Source organism: Oryctolagus cuniculus, chromosome 3, assembly GCF_051225735.1.
Source record: "Oryctolagus cuniculus isolate XC-2025 breed Fujian yellow rabbit chromosome 3, ASM5122573v1, whole genome shotgun sequence".
Classification (NCBI taxonomy): Eukaryota; Metazoa; Chordata; class Mammalia; order Lagomorpha; family Leporidae; genus Oryctolagus; species Oryctolagus cuniculus.
This window is the reverse complement of record NC_142869.1, coordinates 90,218,636-90,236,153: the sequence shown is the minus strand read 5'-3', so window position 1 is coordinate 90,236,153 and position 17,518 is coordinate 90,218,636. Positions and strand designations below refer to the sequence as shown.

General features: G+C 40.2%; 1 protein-coding gene across 50 annotated transcripts in view; it reads right to left on the bottom strand.

The window, feature by feature from the left end:
• NEB (nebulin) overlaps positions 1–17,518 on the bottom strand; it is a 217,198-nt gene that overhangs the window by 108,316 nt on the left and 91,364 nt on the right. For all 50 annotated transcript variants that reach the window (XM_089328355.1, XM_089328318.1, XM_089328323.1 and 47 more), the window contains exons 65-73: positions 16,358–16,669; positions 13,612–13,815; positions 12,464–12,568; positions 9,865–9,972; positions 8,373–8,684; positions 7,875–8,078; positions 7,094–7,198; positions 1,561–1,668; positions 407–718 (exon numbers count right to left, since the gene is read on the bottom strand). In XM_089328355.1, the coding sequence (XP_089184481.1) occupies positions 407–718; positions 1,561–1,668; positions 7,094–7,198; positions 7,875–8,078; positions 8,373–8,684; positions 9,865–9,972; positions 12,464–12,568; positions 13,612–13,815; positions 16,358–16,669 (1,770 nt within the window). The remainder of the gene's footprint in view (positions 1–406; positions 719–1,560; positions 1,669–7,093; positions 7,199–7,874; positions 8,079–8,372; positions 8,685–9,864; positions 9,973–12,463; positions 12,569–13,611; positions 13,816–16,357; positions 16,670–17,518) is intronic.

The window sequence follows — 17,518 nt, the reverse complement described above, 5'->3', positions numbered from 1 at the left end:
CCTGTCTGTATATATAATATGTAAGCATTTATTCATATAATGTAGCATAATATGTTTTTCTTCCCATTCCCTCTGCACCACATTCCATTGACATGCACACACATTTCTATGTTTTTAGTCAAACATTTTCTATATATTTCTGGAGGCTAAGTTGCATCTGATTAAGATAAAGAAGCCTAAGTCTTCAAGGAAGAGATCTACCTGTATAGAACTGATAATATTTATTTTCTTTTACATATAAACTTTGAGGGAGAGCAAAAATTGTAAAAAAAAAAAATTATAGTGCTCCCCATTGAAAATGCCTTTCAGACAGTCTGTTGTACATTACTTGAAATATACAAACAAGGTGCAGGCCATTGGCCCTAGGAAGAACAGGTTGCAACCTGCTATTGACAGGGATACTCACGTCACTCTGGAGGTCATAAGCTTTCCGGGCTTGAATGACATCATTCTGATCAGGCAGGCAGGTCCACTCATGCAGAAGATTTTTGTAGTCCACATCACTGACCAAGGTCTGACATTTTTTGGCCAAAACAATACCGAGCATGTCCACTGGGCTGCTGTACCTTGTCTTGTACTTCTCAAATTCTTTCTTGTACTCACGGTCACTCTGCACTTTGGCAATATGGAGGGACCACATCATCTTGGGGTCATCATGTATAGCTCGGGCACCAATGTGGTGGCCCAACTGCTTACGATAAGCTTCTTTGTATTTGTACTGAAAGAGAGAAGCCAGTAAATAAGAGGCACGAGAATGGTTCCCTGTTCTTACTGCAGTGATGTTTGTGTTATAAATTCTTGAGATAACAGGCAGTTTTCTGTTATCTGTTGGTGTGGTGCTACACACTGGGGCAAGGTGACTCCCCAAGAAGAGGGTGCTATACTCTTTGGCCCATCTCTACAGAACTCCACAGATGACTCCTTTATATATGGTAAGGTATCCTATGTTATACTCAACATTGCTTAACTACATAGTTAAAAATGGTGAAGATGGTACAATTTAATGTAGGTGCATTTTTTTCACAATTACGAAACATAAAGACCTATAAAAATAGGCAGTTTTACAATGTGGGTTAATTTGAAAGATGGCCAGGAATTTGATGTTTTCATTTGTAGGGTAAAGAGATACTGATTGTGTGGCCACTACAGGGAGAAGACCTTCAGCTTTTGCGCTATCCATCCTTCAAGTAATGAGGGAGAACTCAGTTAAATTTGCTTCTTCTGGCAACTGTACTTTGAGTGTATCCTAAGGAGAGTTTGTGAGGTTTTATGAGTAGCTAAACGTAAGTTCATCTAATCAGAGTCAAGCACTCATTCCTAGTATAGAAAGACCAAAAGAATCCAAGGAACCACAGTGCAGTCTAGGTTTTGCCAACGGGATGTTTGTGATCCTGGGCAAGTTAGCTACTGCCTCAGGCCTCAATTTATTGGTCTATGCAATGAAGGCAGTTAAGGTGGATGATGGCTAAAGGGACTTTCAGCTGTATTCCAAGAACACGATTCCCCTTGCAGGTGACTGGCCTGATTGGTACCAAATGTTAGGACTTGATCAGCTCTTACATCACTGGCAATATCCCGGGAGGCCTTGGCAGCCACAATGGGGATGGCGTCACTTCTCAAGTCATAGCCTTCTTTCTTGGCTTCTTCCATGGCCTGACGATAGAAATTCTGAGGAAAGAAACAGCAATGTTTAGATTTCAAGCTCTCATTCTCTCTAAACATTTTTTAATTTTGTCAAAGGAAGACAACTTCTAGATACAGAATTACACTAGTGTGTTTGGCCTTAAATACATTTAAAAATTTTTTTACTTTCTGTTTATCCAAGCTATTTGGTTAAATGGAAATTTCTTATTCAGAAAACTTTAACATCACAACTTCTCTTTGTGAAAATTCTTACAGATTTTATACACTAAATCAATAGTTTTCTTTTTTTTTAATTTTTTTTATTTTTATTTTTTTTGACAGGCAGGAGTGGACAGTGAGAGAGAGAGACAGAGAGAAAGGTCTTCCTTTGCCGTTGGTTCACCCTCCAATGGCTGGCGCGGCCGGCGCGCTGCAACCAGCGCACCGCGCCGATCCGATGGCAGGAGCCAGGAGCCAGGTGCTTTTCCTGGTCTCCCATGGGGTGCAGGGCCCAAGCACCTGGGCCATCCTCCACTGCACTCCCTGGCCACAGCAGAGAGCTGGCCTGGAAGAGGGGCAACCGGGACAGAATCGGGTGCCCCGACCGGGACTAGAACCCGGTGTGCTGGTGCCACAAGGCGGAGGATTAGCCTAGTGAGCCGCGGTGCCGACCTTAAATCAATAGTTTTCAAATGTATTAGATTGTGGGGCTGGCGCTGTGGTGTAGCTGGTAAAGCTGCTGCCTGCAGTGCCAGAATCCCATATGGGTGCTGCTTTGAGTCCCAGCTGTTCCACTTCCAATCCAGCTCTCTGCTATGGCTGTGAAAGCAGTAGAAGATGGCCCAAGTCCTTGGACCCCTGCATCCATGTTGGGGATCCGGAAGAAGCTCCTGGCTCCTGGCTTCAGATCAGTGCAGCTCTGGCCATTGCAGCCATCTGGAGAGTGAACCAGTGTATGGGAGATCTCGCTCTCTCTCTCTTTCTCCCTTCCTCTCTCTACCTCTGCCTCTCTGCCTTTCAAATAAAAAAATCAATCTTAAACAAAAAATAAACATTCTGAAATAGTTTAAAAATGTACTAGATTATTCAACACATGCTCTTTTCATGAGACAGCCATAAAATATTGATGTATTTAATTACAGATGTGAATTCAGAACAATTTTACTAGTAGAGAATGTGATTATATAATAAAACAATACTATCACTATAAGCATGTGTCTATATCAAAATAGGGCTGAACTAGGATGATCCACTGTTTTGAATCTCTCTGTGTTAATATTGATTTGCCCTCTAGGCATTTATTTTGTCAACTCCTGGAAATTACAAGACACGAGGAGAAGTAGGAACCAATGGCTTACAAGCCAAAGAGGGAGAACTGACAAAATTCTATTTATTAATTTTTTTTCTGAGAATTCACAGATACTACCATAGTTGAGTTTCTGTAGCAGGACAGATGCACACAAGATAACACACAGGTGTTTCATAAGAGTATAGTTTTGAGAATCATGCATTGAACAAACTGTATACAAATAGTCTGTAGCTTTTTGTATTCGTGAACCACCTGCAAGAATTTTGACTGATTCCATATCCTCTTACCACATATAAGTATTTAAATTTATATTTTATAAATTTTTGAACATAAAAAGTAAAAATTTACTAAGTGTCTCAGTGAGATCTCTGTGACTTATGGGAGTTCATGATGCCTCAATTGAAAAAGATTTTAGTAGACATTCATGAAGTCAATTGTCTGGTAGAGTTCTGTTGTTTTAATAATCTTAGGTTTGCAGCACAGTAACCATGGGGGCAAATGTGCTTTTTTTCTTCTTTTAAAAATAAAATCTTTACATAATTAGTCAAATATTTTACCATGTTTTGATATTTTAAAATTTATTTTTTGTTATTTTGACAAATTTCAAACCTACAGAAAAGTTAGAAGAATGATACCAGGAACCCCAAACTATCCAATTTATTAATATATTTTCTACATCTGCCTTTTGTCTTCTGTTTTCCCCTTATTTTCAATATTTCAACCAACTAAGAGTAAACTGGAGTTATCATTTTCTTTACCCTTACATGCTTCACCACATGTCTCCTAAGAATAAAGACAGTTTTGTGTAACTGCAATATATTTAGCAAATTTAGGAAATTTAATATTGATATAAAATTACTATTTAATCATATCTTTTATTATCTAATAAACAGTGGTTATTCAATTCTTGCCAATTGCGTCAATCATGTCCTTTATAGTAATGTTTTTCTTCCCAGGATTTAATTCAAGAGCACAAATGGCGTTGAGTTGTCTGGTTTCTTTCCCCAGCTTTAAACCAGGCTTTTCTTGTTTTCGAGTAAAAGGAAAGTAGCTATGAAAGAGGAAGTATGGTTGTGTTCTTAGTAGACAAGCTGGAAGAGAGTATTCATGGAAGTCGAAGTTATGTTAACCGAATTCCTCAAATCTACCTATAACCGCATTCCCCCTGGAAACCCTTTGAGTTACCTCGAGTGAAGCTGAGGTTTGAAGGTGGCTTGTCTCTACACCCTGCTACAGAGATGTAGCACTTAAGTCACTCCACAACTGAATAATTTAATCTCTAGTTTCAGGTTCTCCCTTTCCTCTATTAAGAGACTCATAGGGTTTGTTAAAGTAGACACAAAACCAGTGGTAGACAGGCCTGGAAAAGGGTTTAGAAATCACTTGTGGTCTTAAGGGGAAAGCAACGAGGATCTACGAATTTGGAGGGCATTACTGTTCAGAGTACTTGTTAAAGCTAAAACTTCAATGTAAGGAAATTTCTTTAAAAGTGTGACAGAAATAATTAAAACTAATTTTCTCATTCTTATGTCCCATTCTCTAATGAGATTAAGAACACTAGAATAGTATCTGAAGTATAAATATGATTCACAGACATTACTATTTAAATGACTTAGAAGACCTAGAGAGATGCTATTGTGTGTTTATGGTGAGCAATACTGAGATGTGGAAGTCTATGTCTTTTTCAAGATGACATTTATAGGAAAAGTTAAAAAAATAAGACTAGGAGCAGGCATTTAGACTAGTGGTTAAGATGCCTACATCCCATATTGGAGTGCTGGGTTCACTTCCCAGCTCTTGCCCCCGACTCCAGCTTCCTGCCAATGTGCAACCCTAGGAGCCCATGATGATGGCTCAAGCAGCTGGGTCCCTGCTACCCATGGGTGAGACTGGATTAAATTCCCAACTCCTGGCTTAAGCCCTAGCCCAGCACCAGCCATTGCAGGCATTTGGAGCGTGAACCAGTATATGGGAGCACTCGTTCTTTCTTTCTTTCTCTCTCTCTCTCTCTCCCTCTCCCTCTCCCTCTATCCTTCTGTTTATCAAACAAACAAAATTTAAAATGTGAATAAATGTAGTATTTTGAGATAAAACTGAAAGGGTACATTTTTTTCTTAAAAATATCTAGAAATGTTTCTTTTGTAACTGGAGAGTCAAATACTTCATCTGTTGTATTTTTCCTTTGAAGAGAAATGCTCAGATATATCATTGTAATATCAATGGAAAAAACTCTATTTCAAGTAAAAAGCTTCCTTTTTTCCCCAACATTTGAAAAAGATTCAGTGCTTCAAAGAAGAGAACACATTTAGTTATCATCAAGGCTACATCTTAAAGCTTGTTGGGTAAGTCACTTATCCAAAAGGACTTGAATACATGAGAAGCTAAGAGATAAAAATCAGATATATTTGTTGTGCTTTGTTTTTACATTTATGGAATGAAGGTATCACTGATGATGGCCTGAGAATAAATTTAAGTGGGCCACTCCAAAGTTCAGTCTTCAGAAAATACTTCTTAGGTAATTAACAATCATGCTGTTTACAAAAGTAAATCCAGCTGAAAATTTTAGAATTAAAAAATAGCCCATGGGGGTCAGTGCTGTGGTGTAGCAGGTAAAGCCTCAGCCTGCAGTGCTGGCATCCCATATGGGTGCTGGTTCAGGTACCAGCTGCTCCACTTTCCATCCAGATCTCTGCTATGGCCTGGGAAAGCAGAAGATGGCCCAGGGTGCACCCTCTGCACCCACGTGGGAGACCCGGAAGAAGCTCCTGGCTTCGGATTGGTGCAGCTACAGTCATTGTGGACATCTGGGGAGTGAACCAGTGGATGGAAGACCTTTCTCTCTGCCTCTGCTTCTCTGTAACTCTGCCTTTCAAATAAATAAATAAATAAATCTTAAAAAAAAAAAAAAAAGCCCACTTTCCTCTCGGCAGTCTGGGAAAAAAAAGAAATTGCCTTCACTCACCTAATTGCCTTAACTCACCTCAACTCACCTTGACTCTCCTACAAGGAGAGGTTTAGGAGCTTCCCTACAGTCGGGAAGAAACTACTGCTGCCATAGGCAACATAAGCTTCTTGGAAGAAGTTCCACGGCCAAGAAAAAAACTGCTCATTCAATAAGGACTGAAGCCAAGGCCAGTCAAATATTCATGATCAGATTTATCCTTGACTTATCCTTGATATATTGATTATCTGAGAAAATCAATATATCAAAATCATATCTACTCCATCATGCTTGTCCTGATTATTTGATATAAGCCTGTCTGCTCTTTAGGGCTACATTATTATAGGCAAAAGGAATTAATATAGGTAAAATGATAAATTTGGACAAGTCTTAAAGATCAATTAAATTTTTCAGTAATCTCAAACTGAAGAAAAATCTTCCCTCCTTTATTTTTAAATGAAGACACATGAATGTGTAAGAAATTAATATTCTTCTTGAATCAACCAGATAAATTCTTGACTTGGGCAAGAGCAATTGTACAAGCAGCTATTTATACAGCACTATTTCTACACTGCCAAGATTTATGATGACAAGTTTAAGAAGACTGGAGACAGTTCATAAAAGGATGAGTTTTATTGTCCTCAGGCAATTTTGAAATGAGTGAATTTAGGAACGATCATTTCAGTTCTCATAAATAAACCCCAAGTTATTTTGGGCATATTAAATAAACTTAGTATTCATGGTGAATTATTAGAGTATAAAGGGAAGAAATTAAAGTGTGTTAAGCAACTATTTTGCACCAGATTCCACATTAGGCAAAGGTATATATTTTATCTCATTTATTTATCAAACACATTATTCAAAAAAGGCATCTTTATCTCATTTTATACATGAGGTAGCTGAAGAAAAACTCATAGGAGACATTGAATAATGATTTAATTTGAGAAACACAATCATTTTTAACTAAAATTATATAACTCAGTTATTAGTAGTTGACTTTGAGGGATTTTTTTCCCTTCTGATGTAGAGACAATTTTATCTATTTATTTATCTTTCTATCTACCTTTTAGATATATATTAATATGTATATTCAAGCTAAGATATTGAGCATAAAAAAAAGAAAACTCAGCTAGTTGGCATAATGAGGATTAAAGTTATAACTCTGACATTTCTGCATCAATAAAAATCAGTGTGGCCAGAGAGGAAATAAATGGCCTTACCTCACTGTAATTCATTTTATTTTGTCTTGCCAACATAATTTCAGGTGTGTCAGGCATCATATGGATCTGAGTCTTGTCTTTGTCCCAGGCTTCTGTGTATAAGCGCTATGAAAAATAAAAATGTTTGTTGTAAACAGGAGTTTGCAATTAAGAGATGATAACAGAGCTGAAAGCCAGTCCCCCTGCTATTTGTGTTATGTGCTCTCTGTTAACACTCTTCTTAGCCACTTTGATTTTATAGGATGTTTGTCATAACTAAATATAAATGTATTGTAATATACAAAAAGAAATAATATACAGAAAAGCAGAATGTGTCTCTGTGTAAGTAACCAGTCACCCTCAAATTAAATGAAAATCATACACACATCCATATCTGTATGTGGCTATGTTAACAAATCCTCCCCATGGTTTTTCTTCTTGGATATTTGTTGTTTAACTACAAATAAACCTGGATGTGCCATCTCTAGATTTATTTTGAATAAAAGTTATAGAGATTTGCATCTTGTTATTTCTATGCTTACCTAGATATGTACCCAACATGAAAGATGCCAAATAATCTATAACATACTTTCATAAGTTTTAAACAATGCGAACCCCAAATATAGGTGGCCTATTATAAGAGACATCAAAGCAAAAATTCTGCCATAGATTTTTGTAATTCTCAAGTAACTGAATAAGAACTCAACCAATCACTGGTATTTTAGATAGCAATTTAATTGGGTAAAGAAAGAAGACTATGTTAATCATAGGCATTTTTATCTCCTCCTACATGGGGACTCACCTTGTTCATATTGATGGCATTGTTCTTGGCCAGCACCTGTTCCAGAGAATCAGTCACGCTGGTGAACTTCAGCTTGTCTGGAGACTGGCGGTAGATGTTGTCACTCAGGATCTCTGCCGCTCTCTTGCACTTGACCAAATCCACAGACCCAATGGGGACCCAACCAATGCCTCTCAACCACTGGAGATCAGATTTATAAATGTTCTGGTGAAAGCAAACAAAATCAAGTATGACTGAAGACCTTATGACACTGGATTTCAAAAATAATAACAAAAAAAGACTGGAAAATGTTGCATAGTTAAATTTTATAGCCACGTCTTTTGAAATATGAAGGCAAAATTGGATATAGTCTCTTGATGTCATGCTGTCTCTCAAAAAAAATGGGGAGCAAAGAAAAGAAACATCATCCCTCTGAGGGCTGAGGGGTCTATCTAACCCTAGGCCATTGTCTATGTTTTACCAGAATAAGCATGGACACTGCAGATCTTAGGTACTCACGTCGCTCTGCAGATCATAGGCCTGCCGGGCGTGCATGACGTCATTCTGGTCAGGCAGGCAGGTCCACTGGTGCAGGTAGTTCTTGTAGTCTATGTCACTGACCAACGTCTGGCACTTCTTGGCCAGCACCACCCCCAGCATGTCCACTGGGCTGCTGAACTTGGTCTTCCACTTCTCAAAGTCCTTCTTGTACTCCCTGTCACTCTGGATCTTGGCCACGTGCATGGACCACATCATCTTGGGGTCATCCTTGATGTCCCGTGCTCCAATGTGGTGGCCAAGCTGCCTGCGGTAACCATCTTTGTATTTGTACTGAAATGAAAGTGGCCATTTCGAAAATAAAAAGTGAATAAAAAGAGATCAAAATCTCATTGATTTAAATGGCATGATTTTTAAATTAGTAATGCTTGCAGAGAAATAGAATTATCCGATTATCAGTTCATCTTCTCATCCTAAACTCTGATTAGACTTCACAGCAATAGCCTAATGGGAAGACAGGCCAAACTACAAAGTCCTATGGTTTGCAGACACTCAGTGCCTGGAAAGAAAGGCAGTAATATTTTTCACATCAATCAGTCCGTGTATTGCCTTTTCTTTTTCTTGGGCCAGTGAAATCAATCAACCCAGAAATCTTACATACAATATTGAGAATGCTACCCCTGAGTCTGTAGATATCCAATCCCCCACCTAACACACCCATCATCCCTCCCACAACTAGCCCTTCTGACTTTTACTGGGGCACTTGACTCCAAAATGGACAGGATCGTGTTTCCCTCTGCATGTCCTATCTGTCAGAGACAGGTGCTTGGGATTCCTCAAGTGAGAAAATGGGCTGAACACTGATCACAAAGCATTTTGCAGTTGGTAGCAATCAGGACCAACTCTGGCTATTTTCTCTCTAATTCAGGCAAGCCACTAATATAAATTTATAGAACTCTGAATTCTTCAAAGGACCCACTTCCTCCAGAGATACCTGTTCACCATTTTTCTGAGTTTTTTTCCCACTTTTTCTTTCTTTTGGTTTAAAAACAATTCAAAAGGAAGCTCTTAAAGTAACTTTTCAAAGAGCCGACAAAAATTACAGAGCAGGAGTTGGGCATTTCCCTTGACCTGGCTGTCCTGGATCTTCTTTAATGTTGAACCAATACATGGAGCCAAGGGATTTTTAAAAACTCTTTGGGCATTTTCTTTTCTCTGAAGAGCTATGCTATCAAAATATGGAGATAGGTTTCTCATAATAATAAACATTAAAATCACTGTACTCTGACTCAATCTTTATCAAAATTTAGGGTACCACCTCCCCATAGTACCTTGATATTAAAGTCTCTGGAGTTAAATATGTGAGTTTTTTCAAATAAAAAACATATCTTTGATTTAGGAAAACTGATCAGTAAGTGTGCCCTAACTGGCAAGCAGCTGCATCTGCCTGCTGTAATAATGATCCTGCCTCCCCAGCTTCTCCACCTACATAAATATCCGGGTTTGTACTCACGTCACTGGCGATATCTCTGGAGGCCTTGGCTGCCACAATGGGGATGGCGTCACTCCTCAAGTCATAGCCTTTCTTCTTTGCTTCTTCATTGGCCAGTTTATACAGACTCTACAGAAAGAGAGGCAGAGTTAAAAGACCAGGCAGCAACAATTTGAAGATTATCAAGTGACACATCATATAATTTTAGAAGGGATAAGAACTAGAAACAGTCTAAATTTCTCACAATAATGGAAAGTAAATAAATGCTATTCCTATGAAGAATACTATGCAGCAACAGAATTAAATAGCATATGGCAATGAATATTAATATCGATTGGCATGTTAGTCTATTATGTCATTATGGATTAATATCATTTGTATATTAAGTGAAATACATATAAACATAGATTAATATAATCTAGTAAAACATATCAATAGACAAAACACCAATCTGTATTATGCCACTAAGCAAAAAACGAATGGCAGAATATTTAATATAATGTGCACAAATAAAAATATTTGATTTCATTATCAAAATTTTATGACCACCAGGTAACATGTTCAAAAGCAAAAAAATAAATAAAGTACAACTTAAAACACAATTAACTTGACTATAATCTCAACTTTAAGACTGTAAATTTGAGAGGGACAATGCTGTGGTGTAGAAGGTTAAGCTGCTGTCTGCAGCGTGGGCATCCAGTATCGGTGCCGATTCAATTCCTGGCTGCTCCACTTCCAATCCAGCTCCCTGCTAATGCACCTCAGTAAGCAGCAGCAAATGCCCCAAGTACTTGGGGCTCCTGCACCCATGTGCGAGACCTGGAAGAAACTCCTGGCTCCTGGCTCCTGGCTCCTGGCTTTAGGTCAGTCCAACTCCAGTCATTGTGGCTATTTGGAGAGTAAACCAGCAGATGGAAGCTCTTTCTGTCTCTCCCTCTTTCTGTAACTCTGCTTTTCAAGTAAGTAAAAAATAAACCTTTAAACAAATTCTAAGTTTGAGAGAGCAGGAGTTGTGGTTCAGTAAGTTAAGCTACCAGCTGGGACTCTCAAAGCCATACTGGAGTGCCTGGTTCAAGTCCTATCTTCTATGTACCTCCTGTTCAGTTGCCTGCTAATGGGCCTGGGAGGCAACAGATGATGGCCCAGGTATTTGAGTTCCTGTCATCCACCTTGGAGACCCAGATGGAGTTCCTGGATCCTAGCTTTGGCCCTTGCCTAACCCTGGCTCTCTCAGGCCTTTGGGAAATGAACCAGTAGATGGAAGATCTCTCTTGCTCTCCCCCCTCCCACCCTCTCTGTCAAGTAAACAGATCTTTCAAATAAATATTTTAAAAATACTCTAAATATTGGTTATACCATATTAGTAAAACACACATCTGTAAAATTTCATTTTACTATTAAAAAAATCGTGATGAGGGCCGGCGCCATGGCTCACTAGGCTAATCCTTTGCCTTGCGGCGCCGGCACACCGGGTTCTAGTCCCAGTCAGGGTGCCGGTTTCTGTCCCGGTTGCCCCTCTTCCAGGCCAGCTCTCTGCTGTGGCCAGGGAGTGCAGTGGAGGATGGCCCAAGTGCTTGGGCCCTGCACCCCATGGGAGACCAGGAAAAGTACCTGGCTCCTACCATCAGATCCGCGCGGTGCGCCGGCCACAGCGCGCTGGCTGTGGCGGCCATTGGAGGGTGAACCAATGGCAAAAGGAAGACCTTTCTCTCTCTCTCTCTCTCTCTCTCTCTCTCTCTCACTATCCACTCTGCCTGTCAAAAAATTTAAAAAAAAAATCATGATGAGAGAGAACACTTCATCCCTAAGCTCGAGGTTTTCTTTGTATAAAAGAAAGAAGCTTGATTACGTTACCGCTGGCCTTCCTCTGTCCCTTCAGTCTCTGTGCCCTGGAGAGGTGCACTGATTTACTGATCATCTAATTAGCAGGGATAGAATTAGGGTCGGCCTCTGCTCACCTCCCCATTCTCCCTTTAGGATCAGACCTGGTGTCCTCTGTCCCTCTGGACTCCAGGAAGCCCCCTCCCCGCCCCGGCTCCAGTCCAGCTCAGCCTGTGCTGGGTGGGGAAACCTAATCCTGAGGTTCAGTTACAGACCCATTTGGCTCTCTTATAATTGCACCCTTTAATCTAACTTCAGTATTAGAAAACACTTGAGATCTTGACTTCTGTTTCTATTCCTTTATTTCCTAATTTTATTCCAGACCCAGGTGGGGAAGAGACACACATGATTTGAGGCCCCCCGGGAAAGGTTGCCAGCTTTTCTGAATACAAATACAGCATATCAAGTTGAACATGAATTTCAGGTAAACAGCAAATACTGTTTTAGTGCAAAGAATGGGCCAGTATTTTATCTGGCAATCCTCCCCCTTGAACATGCCCAAACACTATCCAGTCTCACTGACCCACACTGGGGTTGGTCACAAACTGGAAAGACAATAGGACTTCAACTTGCCTGAGGAACCCTCTAAAACTAACATTCAACCAGAGCAGAAAGTCTCGATGGACTGCATGTTCATATGAAACAGCCACATGTACCCTGAGAGATGAGGCTCAGGATCTCCGTAAAACCAAGTGTAGGTAAGCAAACATATGCATAGCACCACAGATTTTCCTCATACCTCGCTGTAGTTGATCTTATTCTGCCTTGCTAGCATGATTTCTGGTGTATCAGGCATTATATGGATTTGAGTTTTATCTTTGTCCCAGGCTTCTGTGTATAAACGCTGTAAAAGAAATAGGTTGATTTAAAACCCTTTGAAATAGGGATTACAAAAAATCTGGAGTTATAATCATAGGTAGTACAAAACTGTATAGATATCATATCATCTGGTACAGTTACAAATGCTGCATCACAGAATTATACCACGTACATGACAATATACCCTTCTTTCTTCATGTTATGATCATTGTCATGTATCCCTCTCTTTATGATACTAATATTTCTGTTTAAGAAAAAATAGCATATATGCATATTTAACTAAAATTCACTTCATATAAACTAACTAAAATATGCATATATGCGTATTTATATGAAGTGAATGTGACAAAATGTTAAAATTTTTAACTTTTAAAACTAATAGCCGGCGCCGCGGCTCACTAGGCTAATCCTCCACCTAGCGGCGCCGGCACACCGGGTTCTAGTCCCGGTTGGGGCGCAGGATTCTGTCCCGGTTGCCCCTCTTCCAGGCCAGCCCTCTGCTGTGGCCCGGGAGTGCAGTGGAGGATGGCCCAGGTGCTTGGGCCCTGCACCCCATGGGAGACCAGGAAAAGCACCTGGCTCCTGGCTCCTGCCATCGGATCAGCGCGGTGCGCCGGCCGCAGCGCGCCGGCCGCGGCGGCCATTGGAGGGTGAACCAACGGCAAAGGAAGACCTTTCTCTCTGTCTCTCTCTCTCACTGTCCACTCTGCCTGTCAAAAAAAAAAAAAAAAAAAAAAACAAACAAACTAATAAACAAATGTTAAAAGATAAACAAGTGAAATAAATTTTAATACTGTATTTTACATTAAAAAAAAAAAGTCATCAGCCACCTAGTTGGAAAAAACAAGCCAGATTTGGATATAAGGTATTTCATTGGAAGTTTTAGTCGTGTTGTTAGTTATCAAAGTTGAAAGAGCAATTGCAGATATTATTTAGAAGGTTTCAAGTGTGTGATTTTAAAGGTCAACATGACCCCCCATTGTCGTGGATAACTCTGATTCCTGCAAGCATTAATGTGTAATGCCATCTTTGAGCATCTTGGAAAAGCTTGAGGCAGCTGGGGCTCACCTTATTCATGTTGATGGCATTGTTCTTGGCCAGCACCTGTTCCAGAGAATCAGGCACGCTGGTAAACTTCAGCTTGTCTGGAGGCTGGCGGTAGATGTTGTCACTCAGGATCTCTGCTGCTCTCTTGCACTTGGCCACCTCCAGAGACCCAATGGGGACCCAACCAATGCCTCTCAGCCACTGGAGGTCGGACTTATAAATATTCTAAGCAGAGAAAAAAGGCAGAAACTCTTCATCAAGACCAAGAGACGTAGGGTAAAAATGCAAATAGAATTAAAGTGCAATTCTGTTTTCACAGCAATACAGTTCACCATACTAGGCAGACGGACAGAGGAACAGTGTTCAGAGATGACCCAGAAATGTCTCCTAACCGAATAAAGAATTATCAAACATTTTGGGCTGTTAGGAAAGAAGCGATCCTAGCTAATATCTTATGATTGTTTCAATGATCATTTCTACGTGCACAGGGAAAGAATGCCACTCCAGAGTGGGAGAAAAAACACACGGGCCCATACCTGGTCCAACAGTGACCACCAGGAATCAATTTCAAGCCTACACAAATGAAACACTGTGCAGACATCACAAGCCTCACTTTCTGAAAACATTGATGCTATGTAGAAATGCCATTAACATACTAATTGGAAAAATGGCACACGAAACAATGTGGGTAAATATGTGAGGAGGAGTGGGATTTTCCAGTGATTTGGGTTCTTACTACAATCTATGTATTTTTTCCTTATATTTCTAAATATTTCTCACGCTCTTTTTAAGGGAACAAAATGAAGCTGACATATACGAATGATGTAGAGCCCCTGTGTCCCCAGGATAGACCTTCGGCAGCTATAACATTGTCCAGGATTTATTGCAATAAGAGACCAAGTCATTGGTCCAGGATCCCAGGCCCTTCCCTACAAGTTCTCTGGATGGAGGCACAAACTCCTTTCTCGAATCATCCTGCCATGTCTTCATTTCTCACTTTAATTTTAAGCATGCTTTTCTGCTAAAGATTTTTATGTGCCCTCAAATATTCACAACTTGCACAGCTGCAGTATTAGGCCTCTGCTCAGTTCATTGGTAGAATTTCACCTGTAACAGCTACCAACTGAGAACATCAACTGGCATGTTTCAGCCTACATGAAAAGTCTTTTGGAACTGTCCTGTGTTGACTACTTATTGCCCTCGAAGGCAGAGCAGCAAGAATGAAAGCAATTGGCATTTTCCATCTCTGGAATGCTTTTCAAGTTTCCAATGCTTCCTACATTATTAAGATCACGTCAGAGTAGGAGGAAGGCAACCAGGAGTGGCACCTGACAGACAGATGGCCAGCAGCCCATCAACGTTCTCACTGTTTTTGCGCAGGCCTTTCCTTTTGCAAAACAGAGTCCTGTATGTTGACAGCAGCTGCTCAGTTTCTAGGAACAGCCACTGTGTTATTCCTCAAAGCCCTCTGATGCTTAGGAATTCCTTTAAATGTTATAATATGCATGTTGCAGGAAACATGCTTCTCACTCTCGGATTTCTGATAGAGCATCTGCTCCTGAGTAGCATCAAGTTCTGTCCTTGCCCTACCGCCCCTCCACAAAGAGGACTACATTGCTAAGAGCAAGAAGCATCAACCAAACAGCCAAGTTGCCTGCAGGTACAGCAACATCTTTTGTGTCATAAGAAAAACATTTAGTGTTGTGGCAGACATTAGCATTCAAATCAGTATAACCTTGTTTGTTTGACAAGTAAGTGGAGAAAAAAAACACTCCAGAGTAAATTTATTTCAAATAAAAATTTGTTGTTTCATTCCCCCTTACAAGGATAAAAGATAATGTCTTTCTCAGGTGGGCTCTGAATTCTAGCATCACTTATTCCAGTTTTTTTTTTTTTTTTTTTTTGGTAAGACTAAGTCCAGGTTGTAAACTTCACTTCCTCATAAGGACTCCTAATATATTCAAACTAAAGCAAGAATAGTTCCAATCTCATTTACTGAGTAATAAATCCCAGCATGAATTAGCCAACATGTTGTGTATAAAGAATCACTTTTCCTGCTGACGGAGTTTGTAGACTCAAAAGGTTTCCATAGCCTTGGTAGCTCATGACAAGAGCCTCAGGTGATTACTGACACCATAAATCAAAGCGTTAATTAAATCAACAGGAGTCCCTGTGTACTTGCTCTCCGTGTAGGACCTCTATCCTTAATGAGTTGTACTATGAGAATTAACAGTAAAACTAGTCTTCAAAGAGTACTTTATATTTTGTGTGTCTGTGTGGGTGCAAACTGTTGAAACCCTTACTTAGTATAGCATTGATATTCTGTATATAAATATAATTAAAAGTGAATCTGAAGGAAGAATGGGGTGGGAGAGGGAGTAGGAGGTGGGATGGGAGCGGGGGTGGGAGGGTGGGTATTGGGGGAAGAACCACTATATTCCTAAAGCTATACCTATGAAATTGATATTTATTAAATGAAAGCTTTCTAAAAAAAAAAAAAAAAAAGGAGTTGGCCCAATGTTGCTGGCTGAAGGCAGTGGAAGGGGGTTGCGAGCCAAGGAATGCAGCCAGTCTCTAGCAGATATCCCCCGAGGTCTCTTGGAATATAACTGCTGATATTGTAACTTCAATCTGGTGAGACCTATTTCAGATTCTGACCTCCAGAATTGTAAAACAATAAAATTGTATGAAGTGGTTAAAAAAAAGAATCACTTTTCCATAGCTAAATGATTTCTGTACACAGCTCCTGTACAATTGCTGTACTCACGTCGCTCTGCAGATCATAGGCCTGCCGGGCGTGCATGACGTCATTCTGGTCAGGCAGGCACGTCCACTGGTGCAGGTAGTTCTTGTAGTCTATGTCACTGACCAATGTCTGGCACTTCTTGGCCAGCACCACCCCCAGCATGTCCACTGGGCTGCTGAACTTGGTCTTCCACTTCTCAAAGTCCTTCTTGTACTCCCTGTCACTCTGGATCTTGGCCACGTGCATGGACCACATCATCTTGGGGTCATCCTTGATGTCCCGTGCTCCAATGTGGTGGCCAAGCTGCTTGCGGTAACCATCTTTGTATTTGTACTGAAATGAAAATGCACAAATCAGGTTTATATTGTAGATCCTTCGGGGCTATAAGTCTGCAAGAATTCTCTCACTTTCATAAAAATTTAATTGGCTTAAGCCCAACTTAAGCCCATATCCTGGCCTTTATCCTAGATGCTTCTAGAGGTGGTAAAATAGATGAAACTAATTTAATTGTGATATATATCCCGAATCACCCTTGGCATGATAATAAGGAACAGTTTGGCAGGTAAGAAGCGCACACAATGGGGAGAGAGGTCTCCTGTGGCAGTCAGGGAGAGGTCACTTGAACCAAGGAAACTGGTGAATTGGATCTTATAATAAAATCATAAAAAGAAAGGAACATACTTGGTTGTGTGGGTATTTTATAAGCAATACAAGGAGTGACTGGTTCCTACAAGCATGGAGTGCTCTACGGCAAGGACCACTTGTAGCAGCAACAGAGGAGAATTTATTATTTTTATTGGATTAATGCAGTTCAGTGGCAATAGCAAATTTTTTGCATCATTTTGAAAAAGATTCTACTAGTAAGGCTGATGTAGCAACTCAGATGGTAAGCGCGTCCTCCTACTACAGTTAGGAGTTCTAGCTTCCCATGGCCAGCAGTGCTTTTATTATTCCATGTCCATTGACTTCATCCTGGAATCTGAGCCAAATGTGCAAAATGTGTGTTTCCACTCTCAAAGACAATTAAGTTGATTACTCCTGACCTAAAAATCTGAAATCTAAAATGCTCCAAAACCTGAAAATTTCTGTGTGCAGACATGGTGCTGCAAGTGGAAACCTCCACACATGACCTCATGAGACAGGTCACAGTCAAAGTGCAGGCATGTTAGAAAGGTTATATGT